A 16262-nucleotide genomic window follows, 5' to 3' on the forward strand; every position below is an offset into this window, starting at 1 on the left:
ATTGAACTTGATAGTATTTACAGTGAACACCCTATAGCAAGGCAGCAGCAATTGTCAAAGACACTCTAAATAGGTAACCCAAATGAGTGGCCGCATCAACCAGTCAGAAAGCTCCTCTTCCTGGCACATCAGTGCATTTTGGGAATGGGCCAAGTGAGGGTGGAAGTGATGTCTCTGGCAATCTGACAACAGCCCAGGGCACTTCCTCTAAAAACCCATACAGCTCAAAATAGGTGGCTCTGCATCAGTCTGGCGTAGTTGTTTTCCCTCCGCTGGCTAGCAAAGTGCAAGTGTAGCATTTTCTGACAAATTCATCACAGGTAGGCTCAAATGGACACGCAGCTTAAGTTTGCACATACGATAAGTGCAGTTTTCTTGCCCTCTGGGTTTTATACTGCTGAATGGCAGCGGTTGCCTCTGTTTGCGACTATTTAGCAGAAGACTAATGTGTATTTTATAGCCTATAGCTATAATATGTAGTTTTAAAAAGTCCAGCAATACCTATGATTACAACAATACACACACAAACAATACACTCCATCCATGGACAGACTATCATTGCCAGGGCAGGCCCTGAGTATTACAACACAATCATTTCAGACCGCAAACGGGAGGTCGCAGAGGATAAGCGATCAAAAAGGACCCAGTCCATCACCTTTGTGTTTGAGTATATATTTGTGAATCACAGCTGTCACTGCAGCGCACCTGAGATTAGAGTGATTGATGCATGGGGCTTTTTCTCGCAAGGTCAGTGTATCTGAGTGAAAAGCTGAGGCCCTGGTCGAGCAGGGAGGGCTTCTGTGTGTATACGCGTGATTTGAGTGATTGACAGTTGGAAATGATTGGTGAAGGCCTTCTGAACTGAGAAGTTTGAGTGTTTGTTCTCATGGTAAATGACTGCAGGTGTTAAGCTGCTTCAAACCACTGTAAATCATTTCAAAAGAAAGATACTGTAGTACAATAGTCAGCTGTTCATAGGGTTAAATATTCCGTTATAAAACTGATATCGATATAAACGTGGCTACTGATTGGTCAATACAGCAGTTCTGCAATGTTAAAGCACACAATATGGTAAGTCAATGAATATATGTGACATGCTTTATCATTCTGAGTCAGAAGTCGCAATAAGCCGTTCGTGGAGAAAAAAATGCTCTTATCTAATCAAAATATTAAGTATAACATCTGCTTTCAACATTGATAATAATAAGAAATATTCCTTGAACACCAAATCAGTACAGAACCATGTGACACTGAAGACTGGAGTAATGGCTGCTGAAAATTCGGCTTTGCCATAACAGGAATCATTTTTTAAAATATATTAAAATCAAATAGTATATTTTTAAATTGTAATATTTCACAACTTTACTGTTTTTACTGCATTTTTAATATGCAGCCTTGGTGAGCATAAGATACTTTTTTCCAATACATTTTTGTTTGAATAAATCTCATAATTCTGCCTAAAAATAAAAATAGTCTGCAAATTGTTTGGAATATTTAGTGGCCTTTTTTTTCAAAAGCAAGTTTTTCATGACAGCCATTTAAATCATTATATCCAATTTGGAGTAGAAAAGTACCACTTGTATCATTAGAGAGCTGACACTTTTTCATTCAGTGTATAAAACTCAATGTGTTTCTGGGTCACGACGACTGAAAACTATGGAGCAGGTCACATATAGTCAATGAATAACATTACTAAGAAAGGAAGAGAGAAAAAAAGAAGAAGTTTCCTCCTACCAGTGAGTGTGTAAACTCAGGTGCGTGGTCGTTCCTGTCTGTGATGGTGATGGTGGCTGTTGCAGTTCCTGTCAGACCCACCTCACTTCCTGCCATGTCCTTCGCCACAATCTCTAGCTCATACTGTGTGGTTGGAAGAGTCTGTGGACACATAAGAACATGGTTGGGAACAGTCAGTAGAGCTTCAGGACAGAGGGAGTACAGTTGTGATAAGAGCTTAAGTGGCTTAATTAATTGAAGAACAAGTAATTGTTCCACGACTGCTTTAGTGCTGGTTAGACGCTGTCAATATGCACTGAAAAGCACCACATACTTTTAATGAGTGTTAAATTAACCGGTAAAATGGAGTAATTAAGATCTAATCAACCAATCATTGTATTGAAGTCATGGCATCACCTCAAAAGAGTTCATCTCATCTCGCAGTTCATCATTGGCAATTCAAACACTAAAGTCAATCGGTACAAAAAGTTCATTATTGCTTATGATTGACCGGTGATCTATGAGACCAAAATATCCTTTTGTTTATTTACATTTCTTCCTGTGTAAGGACTTCTTCAGGGGACGGCCCTGAAACAATGACAAAGGCTTCATGAAAGAGCACTGACGCTCTCTGACAGGTGCTAATCTAAATAAATGTCAAGTTTCAGTCACTTTTCAAAGGGCAGTTAACGCCCACATCACCTTTCCTTCAAGGCCACGTCTTTAACCAGAATGTCAAGATGTGAGAGAAAAATAAAGAAAGAGTGAGAGAGAAGGGGAGTATATAGTTGGATATTTAAACTTGTTCCAGATCCAGACCTTTTAAATTAAAATATAATATAAATGTAAAAATCAATCAAAAATGATGAATTAATACATGTTAAAAAACATGTCAAAGTAAATATCAGTTGTGAGCTGAATATTTCTATTGTGTGTCATTTCCAGTTAAGCAGTAATTATTCAAAAACATTATTTAATTGTGCATATTTTATATGCATAAAATACTGCAAAAATATGCAATTAGCCTTTTCAAGAAAAATTCTAATGTTTAAATATTTAAAATGTTAGCTAAACCATAGATTGGTCAACTGATTGGATGATTTACACCAAATTAAATAAATTACAGAGAGTGTGAAAAGAAAAGAGCGTATTTTCTCATAGTTTAAGAAACAAGTTGTCTGGTGAAAGAGATATACAAGACATCACTGCATTGTCAGCAATTTTATTCAAGATGTGCTTTATATATATACATTTACTTATAGTATGTGCAAAAGTTTTCTTTAGAGATTGTGAAAGACAGCGGACAAACACAAATTCCTGAAATTAAATTTTAAGAGAAAGGTTATTTCAGAGATATTTCAGGAGAAATATCCTGCAATCACTGCATGAATAATACATAAGTTAAAGAAATGGGCACAAAAATTGTATATAGACATCTGGTTTTTCTGACACAAAGGAAAAGTTATGAATGTATCAAAACAAATTTTCAGAGTGGTTGAAAAACCTTTATATCTATCAAACACCACCTACTTATCATATGGGAAAAACCTTCTCCAGACCAAAAGCGCAATATTCATAAATCCAAGACAACAAGCATTTGTTAAAATAAGTCAACCCTACTGGAAAGTCATGATGGCGCATTACACAAGGAGGTGCTGTTAATGCTAACATGTATTTCCTTTATTGAAATCCCACTCAGTGCAGTGTTAAGTACCACATGCTTAATAAAACTCATCCATCTGTTTCACATAAAGCCCAGGAGGCCCGTGCTGCAGTCATTTACCCATGGTGCATTGCCACTCTGTATAAATTAATCTTGCTATCTCAGGCTTCAAATGGTGGCTCAGAAGTATGTCATTCCAACAAAGCTGCAATTAATAAAGTGAAAAATCACAGTACATTGCAGATTTTTAAAAAGGAAATGAAGAAGAAGAGAAAAAATAATTAGTGACTTAAAAGGATGTACTTTGGGAGTGTGGTATCTTATAAAGTGAAACAAAAGAGGGATATACTTCTTCCCCCCCCCAGTTTAACTGAGACATGACATTTAAAGAATCCCAATGATCCAACGAAAGTGGAAAACTCCTCCCAGACCAGGGTTATTATAGTTAACTCAAACTAGAACCAAAACTAAAATCATTCACCTCATCAGACATATCATGGTGAAATAATTAGTTTTTTAAAACCTCCATGAAGCGCAGTGCTTCCGGTGGCTGAAATCGGCTGGGATGGCTGTCACTGACGAACGACTCAGAACTTATTTACTGCTGATAAACAGATGGTACTTCACAGACCTGTGAGTTGAAAAAAAAGAAGAGAAACCCATCTGGATAAGAGGGAGGTGAGCGCAGATTAAATCTCGGTGCCATCAAAGGCTTGCAGGAAGCTCTCGTGTAGCGTGACAACATCTTAATGAGTCTCCCATCTCTCGCGTTCACCCGCTCAAATATATCACGCCGATGCACCTGTGACCTCCTCATGTGCTTTTGAAGGTCATAACAATACAAAACCCGTTAAAACAATCTGGAAGAGTGTTGAAACATCCCAGGCCTGCCTTTGAATATGAAACGAGACACAATACATTAACTTCACATTGCATAATAACTGTTATTGCGCCCCAGTTATGTCAGTCATTTCACACACCGGATCCGATTTGTATGTCTTTTGAGTTTCTGTCTATGACAGATCCATTTCATGTCGGCCGTCCAATAACACTCATTGTAAATCAGACTAAATGCAATCAAAAGTACCTAGTGTAACAGATCAAGGCTTTTCCCATGGCCAAAGTGTGTAAGGACCTAAGTAATATAGGCTTTTAGAAGGTGGAAATATATGCATAGCAAGACGGAACTGGCTCTGACCCACTGAACGATATACCGCCTCGTCTGCTTCAATAGATGTGATGTCATAATTATGCTTCTGTAGCCCCTTTTTGTTCTCTCAAGCGCTTTGAAAGAAACTGTCTGCCTTTCCCAACCTCTCAGCCTATTCACCGCTCTACCTTTCATTCCCCCAAGAACATAATGAACATACAAAAGCCACAGAAGAAGCAGCTGAAATGATGAATAAAGCTATAACCCGTTTGTCTTGTGTAGGGAATCTCTCTATCTTTCTGCTGGCCGCATCTTCGTCTTCCTTGCAGTATTTCACTTTTATTCCAGCTGGCTTTCTCACACCTTTTCACAAGGGTTGTTTCACATAGCTTTAACTAAGTTGGAGTAAGTTGTAGATATGATTATGCCTCCTGTACGTTTCACAGGCAGTTTTTAATACTTCTACATGATTGCAATCTGGATGGTTGTACGGGTTCGCGTTTCCACTCAATCCCTGGAATGTTATCCTAATTTCCCTGTTTTCCATATTTCTTATTACTTTTCTTTATGTCACTGTCATCCATATCTTGAATAAAACTGCCATTTTTAACCTCTCTGCTCTTTTCTCTCACTTTATGTGGCCGTTTCTCATTTAATGCTTTATTTTTTTGTGCTCAATGATTTCAGTACAGCACAAATTATGGTATAAAATAATTGTAAATCAACTCATCACGTCTATATTAACACCATGGCCCTTCATTATTTTGCCTTTTACATGTAAATACCATTTCAAGATATTTTAAGATCTCATTGAAAATTTTATATTGTCTTTAATTGGAATTTTAATATATATATATATATATATTTTAATGGCTGTAAGATATTATTTTTTCATTTAGGATTATAGAAATATAAAAGACACTTTTACCCTTAGAATTTTTTCAGGATTAGTGTCAGATATTTATGAAAGCCCATTTATGCCAAGGGATTAAAAAATATATAATACGGTTGCGACTTATCGCACAACAAAAACTGTTTACACCAAAGAACCAAGAATTGTGACATATAAACTCAGAATTGCAAGATATAAACTCACAATTCAGAATTGCGAGATATAAAAGTCTTAATTCTGAGGAAAAAAGTCAAAATTGCGAGATGTAATGTCAGAATTAAATAAAATACAAATAGTGACATTTTTCTTGCAATTGCGAGTTTATATCAACCAATTTTGAAATTTTTTCTCAGAATTGTGAGTTTATATCTCACAATTAAGAGTTATAAACTTGCAATTGCGATCTATAAACCTCTCTCAATTCTGACTTGCAGGTTTATATCATCCTGATGACATAACCAAATAATTCACATTTGCACATGATTTCCATGTTCATCTCAGAAAAAATGTTTGCACTACAGTCTGGGCCAAGTGAGACGGACATTAGTAACCGACTGCCAGAGCAGCTTGCTGGATCATGGCACATTGCCTTTGGCTCGGTATCCCACTGAGCTCAGAGGGGAGTCACAATGCCAGTCAGCCAGAACATCGCACACCCAGGAACACATCACAAATTCGCTCCCCTGGAATTCCCCAGATAACAACTTGTGCATGGCGCTCACTAATGGTTGTCTAAATGTGACGATGGCTGGGTGCTGATGCAAATAAAATGAGGATGTTTTGTGTGCGCCTACGGATGGGTTGGAAGGCTGACAGTCAGGTGGCGAGATGGAAACGGAGCCAACATGCGTGGAGTTACTCGAGAGAACCTCCTGACTCTTAAACGTCAGCTGCAGTGATGATGAGCCTTTGTAGTGAATTCCTGACTGCAAATATATACACAAACAAACTGTAAACAGAATACAACAGAGCAAAATTGAATTCAAGAAGCAACGGGGTTGTGGGTCACACCAGACTTGATAAATGATTCTGCCAATACGTAAGACATCTAGAGGTTACTTCTGGGACTCCTGAATCTACTTTTTACTCACCTCACAGTAATGCATTACTGTTAGAGTGCAAAATTATCATTTTGCATTTGTATTTAATTTTTGTTTTGAGAAAATGTGCCAACCATATATCAATTATTTCTAGTCAACTACAAAAATGTAATTAAATCTTTATAATAATATATATATATATATATATGATGATATATCATCATACATACACTACCATTCAACAGTTTGGGGTCAGTATGAATTTTTATATATTTTTTAGCTTAAATTCTATTTGATTTTCAGCTAGGGCACATTATATTGATCAAAAGTGACAGAAAATATATTTGGTAACACTTTAGAATAGGGAACACTAATTCACTCTGAACTACAACTTTTCCCTCAACAAACTCCTAATTTGCTGCTTATTAATAGTTAATAAAGTAGTTGTTAAGTTTAGGTATGGAGTCGGTTTAAGGGATCGAGAATAAAGTCATGCAGAATAAGGAATTAATATGTGCTTTATAAGTAATAATAAACAGCCAATATGCTAGTAATATGCATGCTAATAAGCAACTAGTTAATAGCAAGAATAGGTCCTTAAAATAAAGTGTTACCAGATATTTATAATGTTACAAATAATTACTGACTTCAAATAATTACTGTTCATTTGAATTTTCTATTCATTAAAGAATTCTGAAAAAAAGTATGATGGTTTCCACAAAAATATTAAGCAGCACAACTTTTTTCAACATAATAATGTATAATAATAATAACAATAAATGTTTCTTGAGCAGCAAATCAGCATATTAGAAGCATATTCTGAAAAATAATGTCACACTTAAGACTGGAGTGAAGAATGAGTGATGAAAATTCAGCTTTGTTATCACAGGAATAAATTAAAATACAGTATATATATAGAAAATAGCCTAATCTTATATTTGACCATTTGTAAAATGCTACAGCTAATGAACTAATTCTCTCCTACAAAAGTTATTTAGAAACTTCACAAATCCTGCAGTGATTTCATTTAACTTCTAGATTCACCCCAATTTGCTTACTGTACACTATGCTTCAATGCACACTGCTGAATGAGCTCCGGCCACTTCACCGCTTCATCTTTTTACCATTTTCCTCGCAAAGTCACGTGTGCAACTATGTAGCGCTTTAGAAGTTCCTGCAAAACTCTCGATGTGTTGCCTCCTTCAGCATGTCTCTCATCCCCCTAATCACTGATGACTTAAAAGCAGCAAACAGCCGTCATATCTGATGGATCTCTTTGCGCTTGGTCGCTTGATTCATTGGACGTCCGCTAATGGAGCTCAAAAATCCAGCCGTATTTTATAAATGAATCATGAGATGGAGACTAATTGCCACTAAAAAATGAACACTAATGCATGAACAATCCCAATGACGAAGCCACTGACACTGCAATATGCAAATATGTGTCCAATTATGATTAACGATCATCCGAGCGTTGCATGTCAATTTAGAAAGTTATTCAGATTTCGCCACACACACGGCCTCGCAGAAGGATGCCGTTTCCTCCTAAAACTCCTCTCCCTTTGGCAAATACGCACCAAGATATCGTTTCCAGCTAATAACATAACCCAATTTATTATAGTCTGAGGCTGTGCTTGAATATTAATAGAGAAGTCATTGAACGGTCCTGCGTATGGAAATACTTGTTGCTGCAGAGAAAGTATTATGTGCTGCCCCGTGATAATTCTGTTGAAGAGGTGAGTGTGTGAAACAACCAACTGTGGCTGAATGATTATGGAGCCAGGATCAAAGCCTTCCCCAAAAACAAAGCCTTTAATAGAAAGGCTACTGATGGCGTGCCGGGTCCACGCAAAAAGCGAGCTCTCCATGAAAGAGGCCGTAGGGAGCCTCATTTAATTTTTTTCCCTCATCTGTTGTCCTTTTGTCTCGATTTAGAGTGTGTTTTTGTGTGCGCATGTGACACGGGGCATGAATTGATCTCTGGTGCTTTCCTGCCTCTGACATTTCAAACAGAAGTTCTGCCCCGTGGCTCTCTTGAGTCAACATCCTGGCATCCGGAGCGACACAGAGGGGATGATGTCAACTAAAGAGCCTGGATGCAATCACCTAATATCACACACACCGCTGTTGCTGATGTGAACTAGGACAGGTATTTCCATAACAGATGTGGTTAAAAGCATGAAAAAGCATGGATTGAAGAATTTGAAGGGTTTTGCAAAGCAATCAGTAATTTTATCAGATGATCAAAACACGGTGGACTTTAAAAAATAAAACACTGTGGTTTTATTATCTTTTTTCTCTCTCTCTTTTAGGAACTTTTATTTAAAGATAATTAGAGAGAGGACATGAATAACAGGCACAATATCAGTCAGACATGAATTTGCATCACCTCAGTTCAATATGTCAGAGCACATGCAATAACTAAGCTATGGGAAAGTTGCTCAAAAATGAAAATTCATTGTGTCATCATTTACTCACCCTCGTGTCAATTCAAAGCTGTATGACTTTGTTTGTTTGTGTGGAACACTAAAGAAGATGAAAAGAAAAAAAAAAAAGTCAGTATGGACTAATCCTGTTTTAGACCTCATTAACTTTTATTATATGGGAATAAATATCTTCTCAAATATCTCAAAAAGACCCTTTTTCACAATTTGGTTGGTGTTTTAAACTACCTTGGCTAGTTTCATGTCAAGTAACAAGTTGAAATAATAGAAGAGTAATTTCAAAACCTGTATTAGGTTTTTAAAGTTTTCTTTAGATAAAAACTCTAAAATGGATTCAGAAGATGCTGGACTCTGGCATGCAGAGCATACTGGTGAACCTTCCTTTAATATTAAGAACTTGTTTTTGATTCTGGAATATCCTATACAGCATCACATATATATGATCTGATCCCAGTGATTAATAAAAATACAGATGCGACTTTTACCCACATTAGGGTTTCACATATTTCATACAGTTTGTTACTGGTACATTGATCCCATTCAATTTGCCATTTGTTTATGACATGACATTACGGTAGTTTTAAAAGCTGATGGTGGCAGTGGCATGGAACACTTTTCAAGTACTTCTTTACAAGCAACTAATGTTTTTCACAACAACAAAAACGATTTTCAAGAAGAGTGCATAGCAAGCAGTCATTTTAACCGATAAAAACAATATTGACTTTATACATTTAAAAGACAGAGAGAGAGAGAGAGAAAAGAGGATATGAAATCAAGGGGAGAAGAGGAGAAAACAGGACAAGGAATGATTCTTGGCTGATTTGAACTTGCATCATCCACATGAGCACTTCAGCCCAATAAGCACTTGCACTAACCAGTAGGCCGCAGCTCTGACAGCAGTCATATAATGCCTCTGTGAATATGATGCAGCTGAACTTTTTCAGGACATCTTGCACAACAAGACTCATAGAGACTTTGCAGAGACTTTGATGAAAAGTTCAGAGAAATAATTCATTTTACCACATGATAAAAACTGCATTTACCACTATTATGGGCTGAAAAGTAGAGAGAAGTCTGGAAGTGGTATAGGGAGATGATGTAGATTTTGTGAGCCAGACTCAACAAAGCACATGCACAAACCGCTAACCCACAAGAGTTCAAGCATGTGATTATTCCACTGATGAAGTTTTTAGGACATCATTAAGACTCATAGCACAAATCCAACACCTAACTCCGGACGTATTTACAGAAACTCATCAACCAAATGAATGAGCTCATGATAAGCAGGAGAGATGCAGAATCTCCTGGCGTGTGTGGGGGTAATTGGGGTCAAGGTTGGGGTTTCGGGGTTTGAAGAAACAGAGCAGAAAAAAGGAGCCTGGCTAATCTAATCAAGTGCATCGTCCAACCGCAGACTAATCGCTGTCAATTACAGTTCAGTAATGGGGAGGAAATAGTCCCTATTACACCCAGGCCTACTGAGGAGATGAGGGTAGAAAATGAGGAGGAGGAAGAAGGAAAGAGAGAAGGGAGGGAGGCGTTTCATCAAGGCCATCAAAGCCCATCTGGGAAGTGGCAGCAGCACTAATGTTGAAGAGCACAGATGTTGCTGTTTAACCGTTAATTAGATTAGCACAGATCAAAGGCAGATTCCCACTACCGGGGAGCAGTTACATTGCCGACAGGGGCCGGGAAGGTCTCTAAGGGACCAGGGGGCACGAATTCCTCCTATCCCAGTGATTGAGACAGATTAATATGCTTACCAAAGCTGGTTTCGTCCGAGACTGAGATCAAGCCTATATGCTTGATCATTTGGGAATATATGAGGGTTAGATTTCTTAGACTTAACTTGGATGTTTTTGATTGCTCTTGCATGTGATGTTAACTAGGATTTTAGGACATAAAAACGGATGTTCTTGTTGGTCCTGGAAAAACATTTCTATCAGCCAATCAAATTTTCAATGTTGTCTGGTTGACATGGCAGCTTATTCTAAGTTCTGATTATTTCAGAGACATAACTCACAAAACATTTGTGTGGGCCTATATACAGTTCTGCTTATAAAATGTGGCCTTCTTGCTTTGCTTGCTTTTTTTTTTTCATCATATTTTTGTGAAATATGTATAAAATATGTCATATTTTCATTTAAAAAATATCATTGACAAAAAGGAAGAAGCCCCCAGAGGTAAACTCATCATATTTTTATGAAATATGTATAAAATATGTCATATTTTCATTTAAAAAATATCATTGACAAGTTAGTTGAATAAATAATTAAATAATAGTCACTCATAAAGATTCTTTATTGTTATCTATGGTCCGTGAAAACTTTAATATCCATGGAACCTTTCCACTGCATAAAATATGATTAAAATTATTAAAATTATATTAAACAAGTTCACTGAAAAGTTTCTTCTGTTGCATCACAGCAAAACCCCCCTTTTGGAATCTTTATTTAAAGTGTATGCTACATAAATAAATTATATATAGGCCTGTATTTTTACTTAAAGGATGTCATAGTATTAAACTATGAATTCAGATTGATTAAATAAAAATATTTTTTAAACAATAAATCCTTGAATTACAATAATTAATCAATTAAATATTAAAAGCATTAGCAACAACAAGCCACATGCAACTTTTCACTCCAAAATAAATGAAATAACATTGTCTAAATGAATGACTATGCCCAAAAATCCCCATTAACAAACAAACATGTCTTTTTCGGCAAAACCATGGTCTTTCACCTGCCCCTTTCTACTGACTTCACAATTATACTATATGCAATTCAGATCACGTGTTTTATCTTTGATTCAAAACTTGTAGCAGGACACTTTCAAAACCCATAACAAAAAGAACGCAAGCGCATCTTTGAAACCCCTGGCACATATTTCTCGCTTTGTCTCTACGAGAATGCCGTAGGATTCCTCTTTCTGCTGTTGCACTATTGATCGCATGCAACTACAGATCTTCTCTGTGACAAAAGTACTGTCAACTATGGGAAAGAACTATCTCAACCCTCAGTACCCACAGGAAGGCCTGCATCTTCCTGAACCAAGAGAGAATCCTCCATGTCTGAAAAATGCACATGTGTAATATGCCCACTCGGGGCTGGCACTAGAACCAACTTCTAAAACTCTCCAAGATCCTCAGTGGCACAACTAGGGCAATGCTTTGACGCGGAAAGCAATGCTTTTTCATGTGCGGTGGTATCTGTTGTTAGCGCGTTTGCTTATTTTGTTTTTTACTTTATTTTCCTAGGCTCTTGAGATCATTTCCATGGCAATGTGTCAGCAGGTTGCAGCTGCAATCTCCACGGACAGCAACGGACGTGTGCATGTGTGTGCAAGAGGGAGCTTAATGTAGATTTATCCACTGCGCTGCACAGTAGACAGGCCAGGCTTTGACGCATTAGCTTTCATGTGGTATCTATGTCTGTTCACCTGACCGAGTGTGCGTGACCACACACTACTAAAGACCCTCGCTCTCAACTCTGAAGGAATGTGGTAAGCAGGTGTCCCACGACACGGATTCATGCAGTCACATGGAATCTTCTAAATACTGTATGTGACTTACCGTATTGTCCCGAATATAAGACGATGTTTTTTTCTTGGAAATACATCTGAAAAAACGCGGTTGTCTTATATTCATGGTCTAGACTTTGACATGTCAATAATACACCCACAACAATTCATTTTTTAGTCATTTTGACCTAGAAGCACATTGAGTTTAATGCACTTAATGAAAAAGTCAAGTCTTTATGATACAATTATTATGTTTCTGTCATTTAATTGGTGGATAAATGGGCTTTAAAGATTTCAGATAAATTTCAGCCCTTTCTTTGTTCACCCAAAAATAAAAATTCTGTCATCATTTAATCACCCTCACATTGCTCCAAAACTGTATGACTTCTGCGGAACACAAGTATACATAATAAAACATGTTTGTGAACATGTGAAAACAAAACCAAACCAAAAGGATGGACACCCGGGAGGAGGGCGGCCAACAGAGTCCAGGGTGGAGACAACAGAGGGAGGAGCCAGGGAGGAGACAGGAGGAGCCAGGGCGGACCAGATGGAGGGAGGAGCCAGGGTGCACCAGACGGATGGAGGAGCCAGGGAGGAGACAGGAGGGACTTGGAGCAGGCGGAGCCAAGTGGGACCCAGGCCACAGCCATGAAGGCAACCCATGGTGGAGCTGACGGAGAGAGGAGCCATGGTGGAGGAAGGGCTGATGACTCCAGGGGGCTGACCTGACGGCGGCGGAGCAGGTGGAGGAGCCCGAGGCAGAGACGGAGAGCCGATTAGCCAGGGCGACGGGAGGATCCGGAGGGCCAAGGCGGAGCAGATGGCTCAGGTGACCGAGGCGGAGGTGGGGATTCAGAAGGCCTCGGTGGAGCCGGAGCGACAGAGGTCCGAGGAGGAGCCGAAGGGAAGGAGGAGCCTGACAGAGCCAGAGGGACGGAAGGACGAGGTGCAGCCGGAGGAGTGGAGTCCAGAGGCGACGGATGGTCGACGACAGACCAAGGCGGAGCCGGAGGCATGAGGGAGCCAGTGGACTGCTGTGCCATGGTGGAGAGGAGGGAGCTAGGAGCCATGGTGGAGCTGCTGGGTCGACGGGCCGAGGCGGAGTCTGGGACTCAGAGGCTGGCGGCGGAGGCAAGGGATTCTCCAGCTACGCCTACGATGGAGACTGGCAGACCCGCGGTGCTCGCACCGAACAGATGGTGGGCTGAGGGTGAGTAGAGGGGCTGCCAGATAACAGTGGTGGAGGAGGCAGGAGTGGGAGGGTGGGCATTTCTGAGCCTCCAGGCTCTCAGGGCTGGTGTGCACTGCCCACACACACCAAATCGTGACTCCCAACACTGGGAGCGCGTCAGACAGGGGAACGACAGGGCTGGCAGACAGTTCAGGGCAGACTGGTAAGTCCGAGGAAGGTGGGAGGAGAATAGGCATGTCCGCATATATATATCTGCCTCCCAGTCTATTAGGTCCCCTTCAAAGTTCAGCAGTCCCAGATATACAATAAGCTCACCCTCAGCCATGGCGCAGTGGACGGAGCTCCTCTCCGCGCTCTCGCTGTCCTGTGGCTGGGCTCTGGGTCTGGCTGTGCTCTGGATTGGGGATAGACGCTCTCCAGACACCGGATGATACCTTCCCACCAGCTCAGTCCAGTGGTGTCTGGGAGATCAACGGGGCGATGGTAATTTGCCCCGATCCAGAACAGTGAGTTCAGTGCAGCATCGTCGAACGCCGTTAAAACGGAGAGCTGGCTGAACTCAACCACATACTCCAAGATGGGAAGGTCCTTACGGGCTAGGGCGGTGAATTTAGCAGCGAGGGGATCCATAGGGGAGAAAAAACAAAACACTGTACAAAACATGGAAAACAAACAGAGGGGAACACGCAATATACTTTTCTTTGTCGGTCGGGTCTTCTTTTTGTAGATCGGGTCTTCTGTCAGGAACTGTGTCGGAGGGAACGAACGCGGAGACGTAGATCAAAGCAACAGTCTTTAACAAATCCAAACACAGGGGATATCCACAACAAGGAATGGCTGGTGACACACGAACATGATGATTTAGACCCGACAAAGACAGAACACACAGACTGGGACTTAAATACATGGGGTAGAGGACAATTAACAAGACACACCTGAACTAAATGACATGATTAAACAAGGGAGAAACTGGGTCACGCAGAGCACATGGGGAGGAAAACACACACAGACAGTCCAGGGGCGTGACAACAACTTTCTTCTGGAGAACACAAATATTTGAAAACACAACACAAAACAGCACAACACAACAAAAGAAAATAAAGCAAAATAAAGCAAAACAGAGAAATTTACTATACAACTTTCTTCTGCGGAACACAAATATTTGCCCATCCAATGTATATTAAAAAAAATTTTTGAGACATTTTTACAAGTGTGTTTCAACACATCTTTCAACATCTTAAAAAACTGAACAGCAGGGTGATAAAATAATGAAAGAATTTTAATTTTTTGGGATAATCTTCCATTTAAATAAGACATGATTAACAGGTTAAGTACAAATATTCAGTACTGCATATAAATGTTGTGCATATATTTAATCATTTTAGCAATATTCTACCCTCAATAGTTATTTTTTCAAGCTATGGACATTGAATGATTTTCCTTAGAAGTGTAATGTCAAATGACAAAATGAAATGATATAGCGCATCAAATATACAAAAGCATCTGATTATTAAAAATGCTAGTAAGTCACTGTGAGGACACCAATATGTGACGTTTAGGGGCCTCAGAGGAAAGTTTGTCATTTAAATAGTAGAAGAGAGAGTGCTGGATGTGTGTGCATAATTTCACTCCATTAAACTGCACGAGAGGTTTTACAACTGTGCCTCCCATATGCGTGGGCTCGGAAATGCTAGTGGACATAACCATAACTTGTGCAAAACTAATAATTAGGTTCATAATTACGACTATAAATATGCAGAACAGGCTTTTAAACGTTTAAATAACACTGCTTAAATAATCCAAGTTATGACCTGAATTAAACAGTTTAAATCCCTGTAGGTGGTCGGGAGAAGAGTCTCCATCTCTCCCAGAAATCAGTGGGGAAAGCCTTTAGGAGATTTTGGCCAAAAAAAAAAAAAAAAAACAGTAGAACTTTCCAAGATAAAAGGGTCAGAGAGAAGCCTACTCTTTTCTGACAGTCCTCCAGCAGCAGATAGGAGCTACGAGTGTGGAGCCAAGACCGCACACTGAGTACTAAAGTGGGTCTGCCGTCTGCAGTCTATTCCAGTCTAGTCTCTAAGTGCAAGCCCTATTCCTCCAGAGAAGAGTACACATGCTGGAAATGCTCAGTCTGCTTAGGAGACAGAGTAAACAAATGGCCGGGGAAAGCGAGTGAGAGATAGAGAGGCAGTGAGACAGGATGGATGGAGCTTGAGGGGATGAGAGATTTAGCCCATCATCTGGGATAAATCCATTGCCCTCAGAATTCACATATGGTGTATATAGAAGAGGCTTTTTATCACTGATTGTGAATGCGATTTGACGAAAGCGCCCATCAAAGGCCTAGTCCAGTAATAATGCTCCTTAAAAGAGACTTTGAGGGAAGACAACCTGTACACGCAAATAATTATGCCCAGATGCAGATTAAAATGCAAGTGCACACCTGAAAAATTAGCAATCGGTACAGGTGACTGAGCGTAGAGAATAAAGCTCTGATTAATGGTAAAACCTTTGATTTGAAATGGCTGCCGCCGCCATCGCTGCAATTCCCTCAAGGTAGGCAAAGTGTTAAAATGACAATTTGTCTGAAAAATTCCTCAGGAAAGTGTCAACAGCAAGGGCGTAATTGCCGCAAAATGTCAC

General features: G+C 39.6%; 1 protein-coding gene across 1 annotated transcript in view; it reads right to left on the bottom strand.

Annotated features, from left to right (window-relative positions):
* LOC107738387 (cadherin-13-like) overlaps window positions 1–16262 on the bottom strand; it is a 363553-nt gene that overhangs the window by 56911 nt on the left and 290380 nt on the right. Inside the window, exon 9 of the mRNA XM_016550141.1 lies at window positions 1735–1875. Coding sequence (XP_016405627.1) covers window positions 1735–1875 — 141 coding nt within the window. The remainder of the gene's footprint in view (window positions 1–1734; window positions 1876–16262) is intronic.

Source organism: Sinocyclocheilus rhinocerous, unplaced genomic scaffold (genome assembly GCF_001515625.1).
Source record: "Sinocyclocheilus rhinocerous isolate Xijiao unplaced genomic scaffold, SAMN03320098_v1.1 scaffold975, whole genome shotgun sequence".
In the NCBI taxonomy this organism is placed as follows: domain Eukaryota; kingdom Metazoa; phylum Chordata; class Actinopteri; order Cypriniformes; family Cyprinidae; genus Sinocyclocheilus; species Sinocyclocheilus rhinocerous.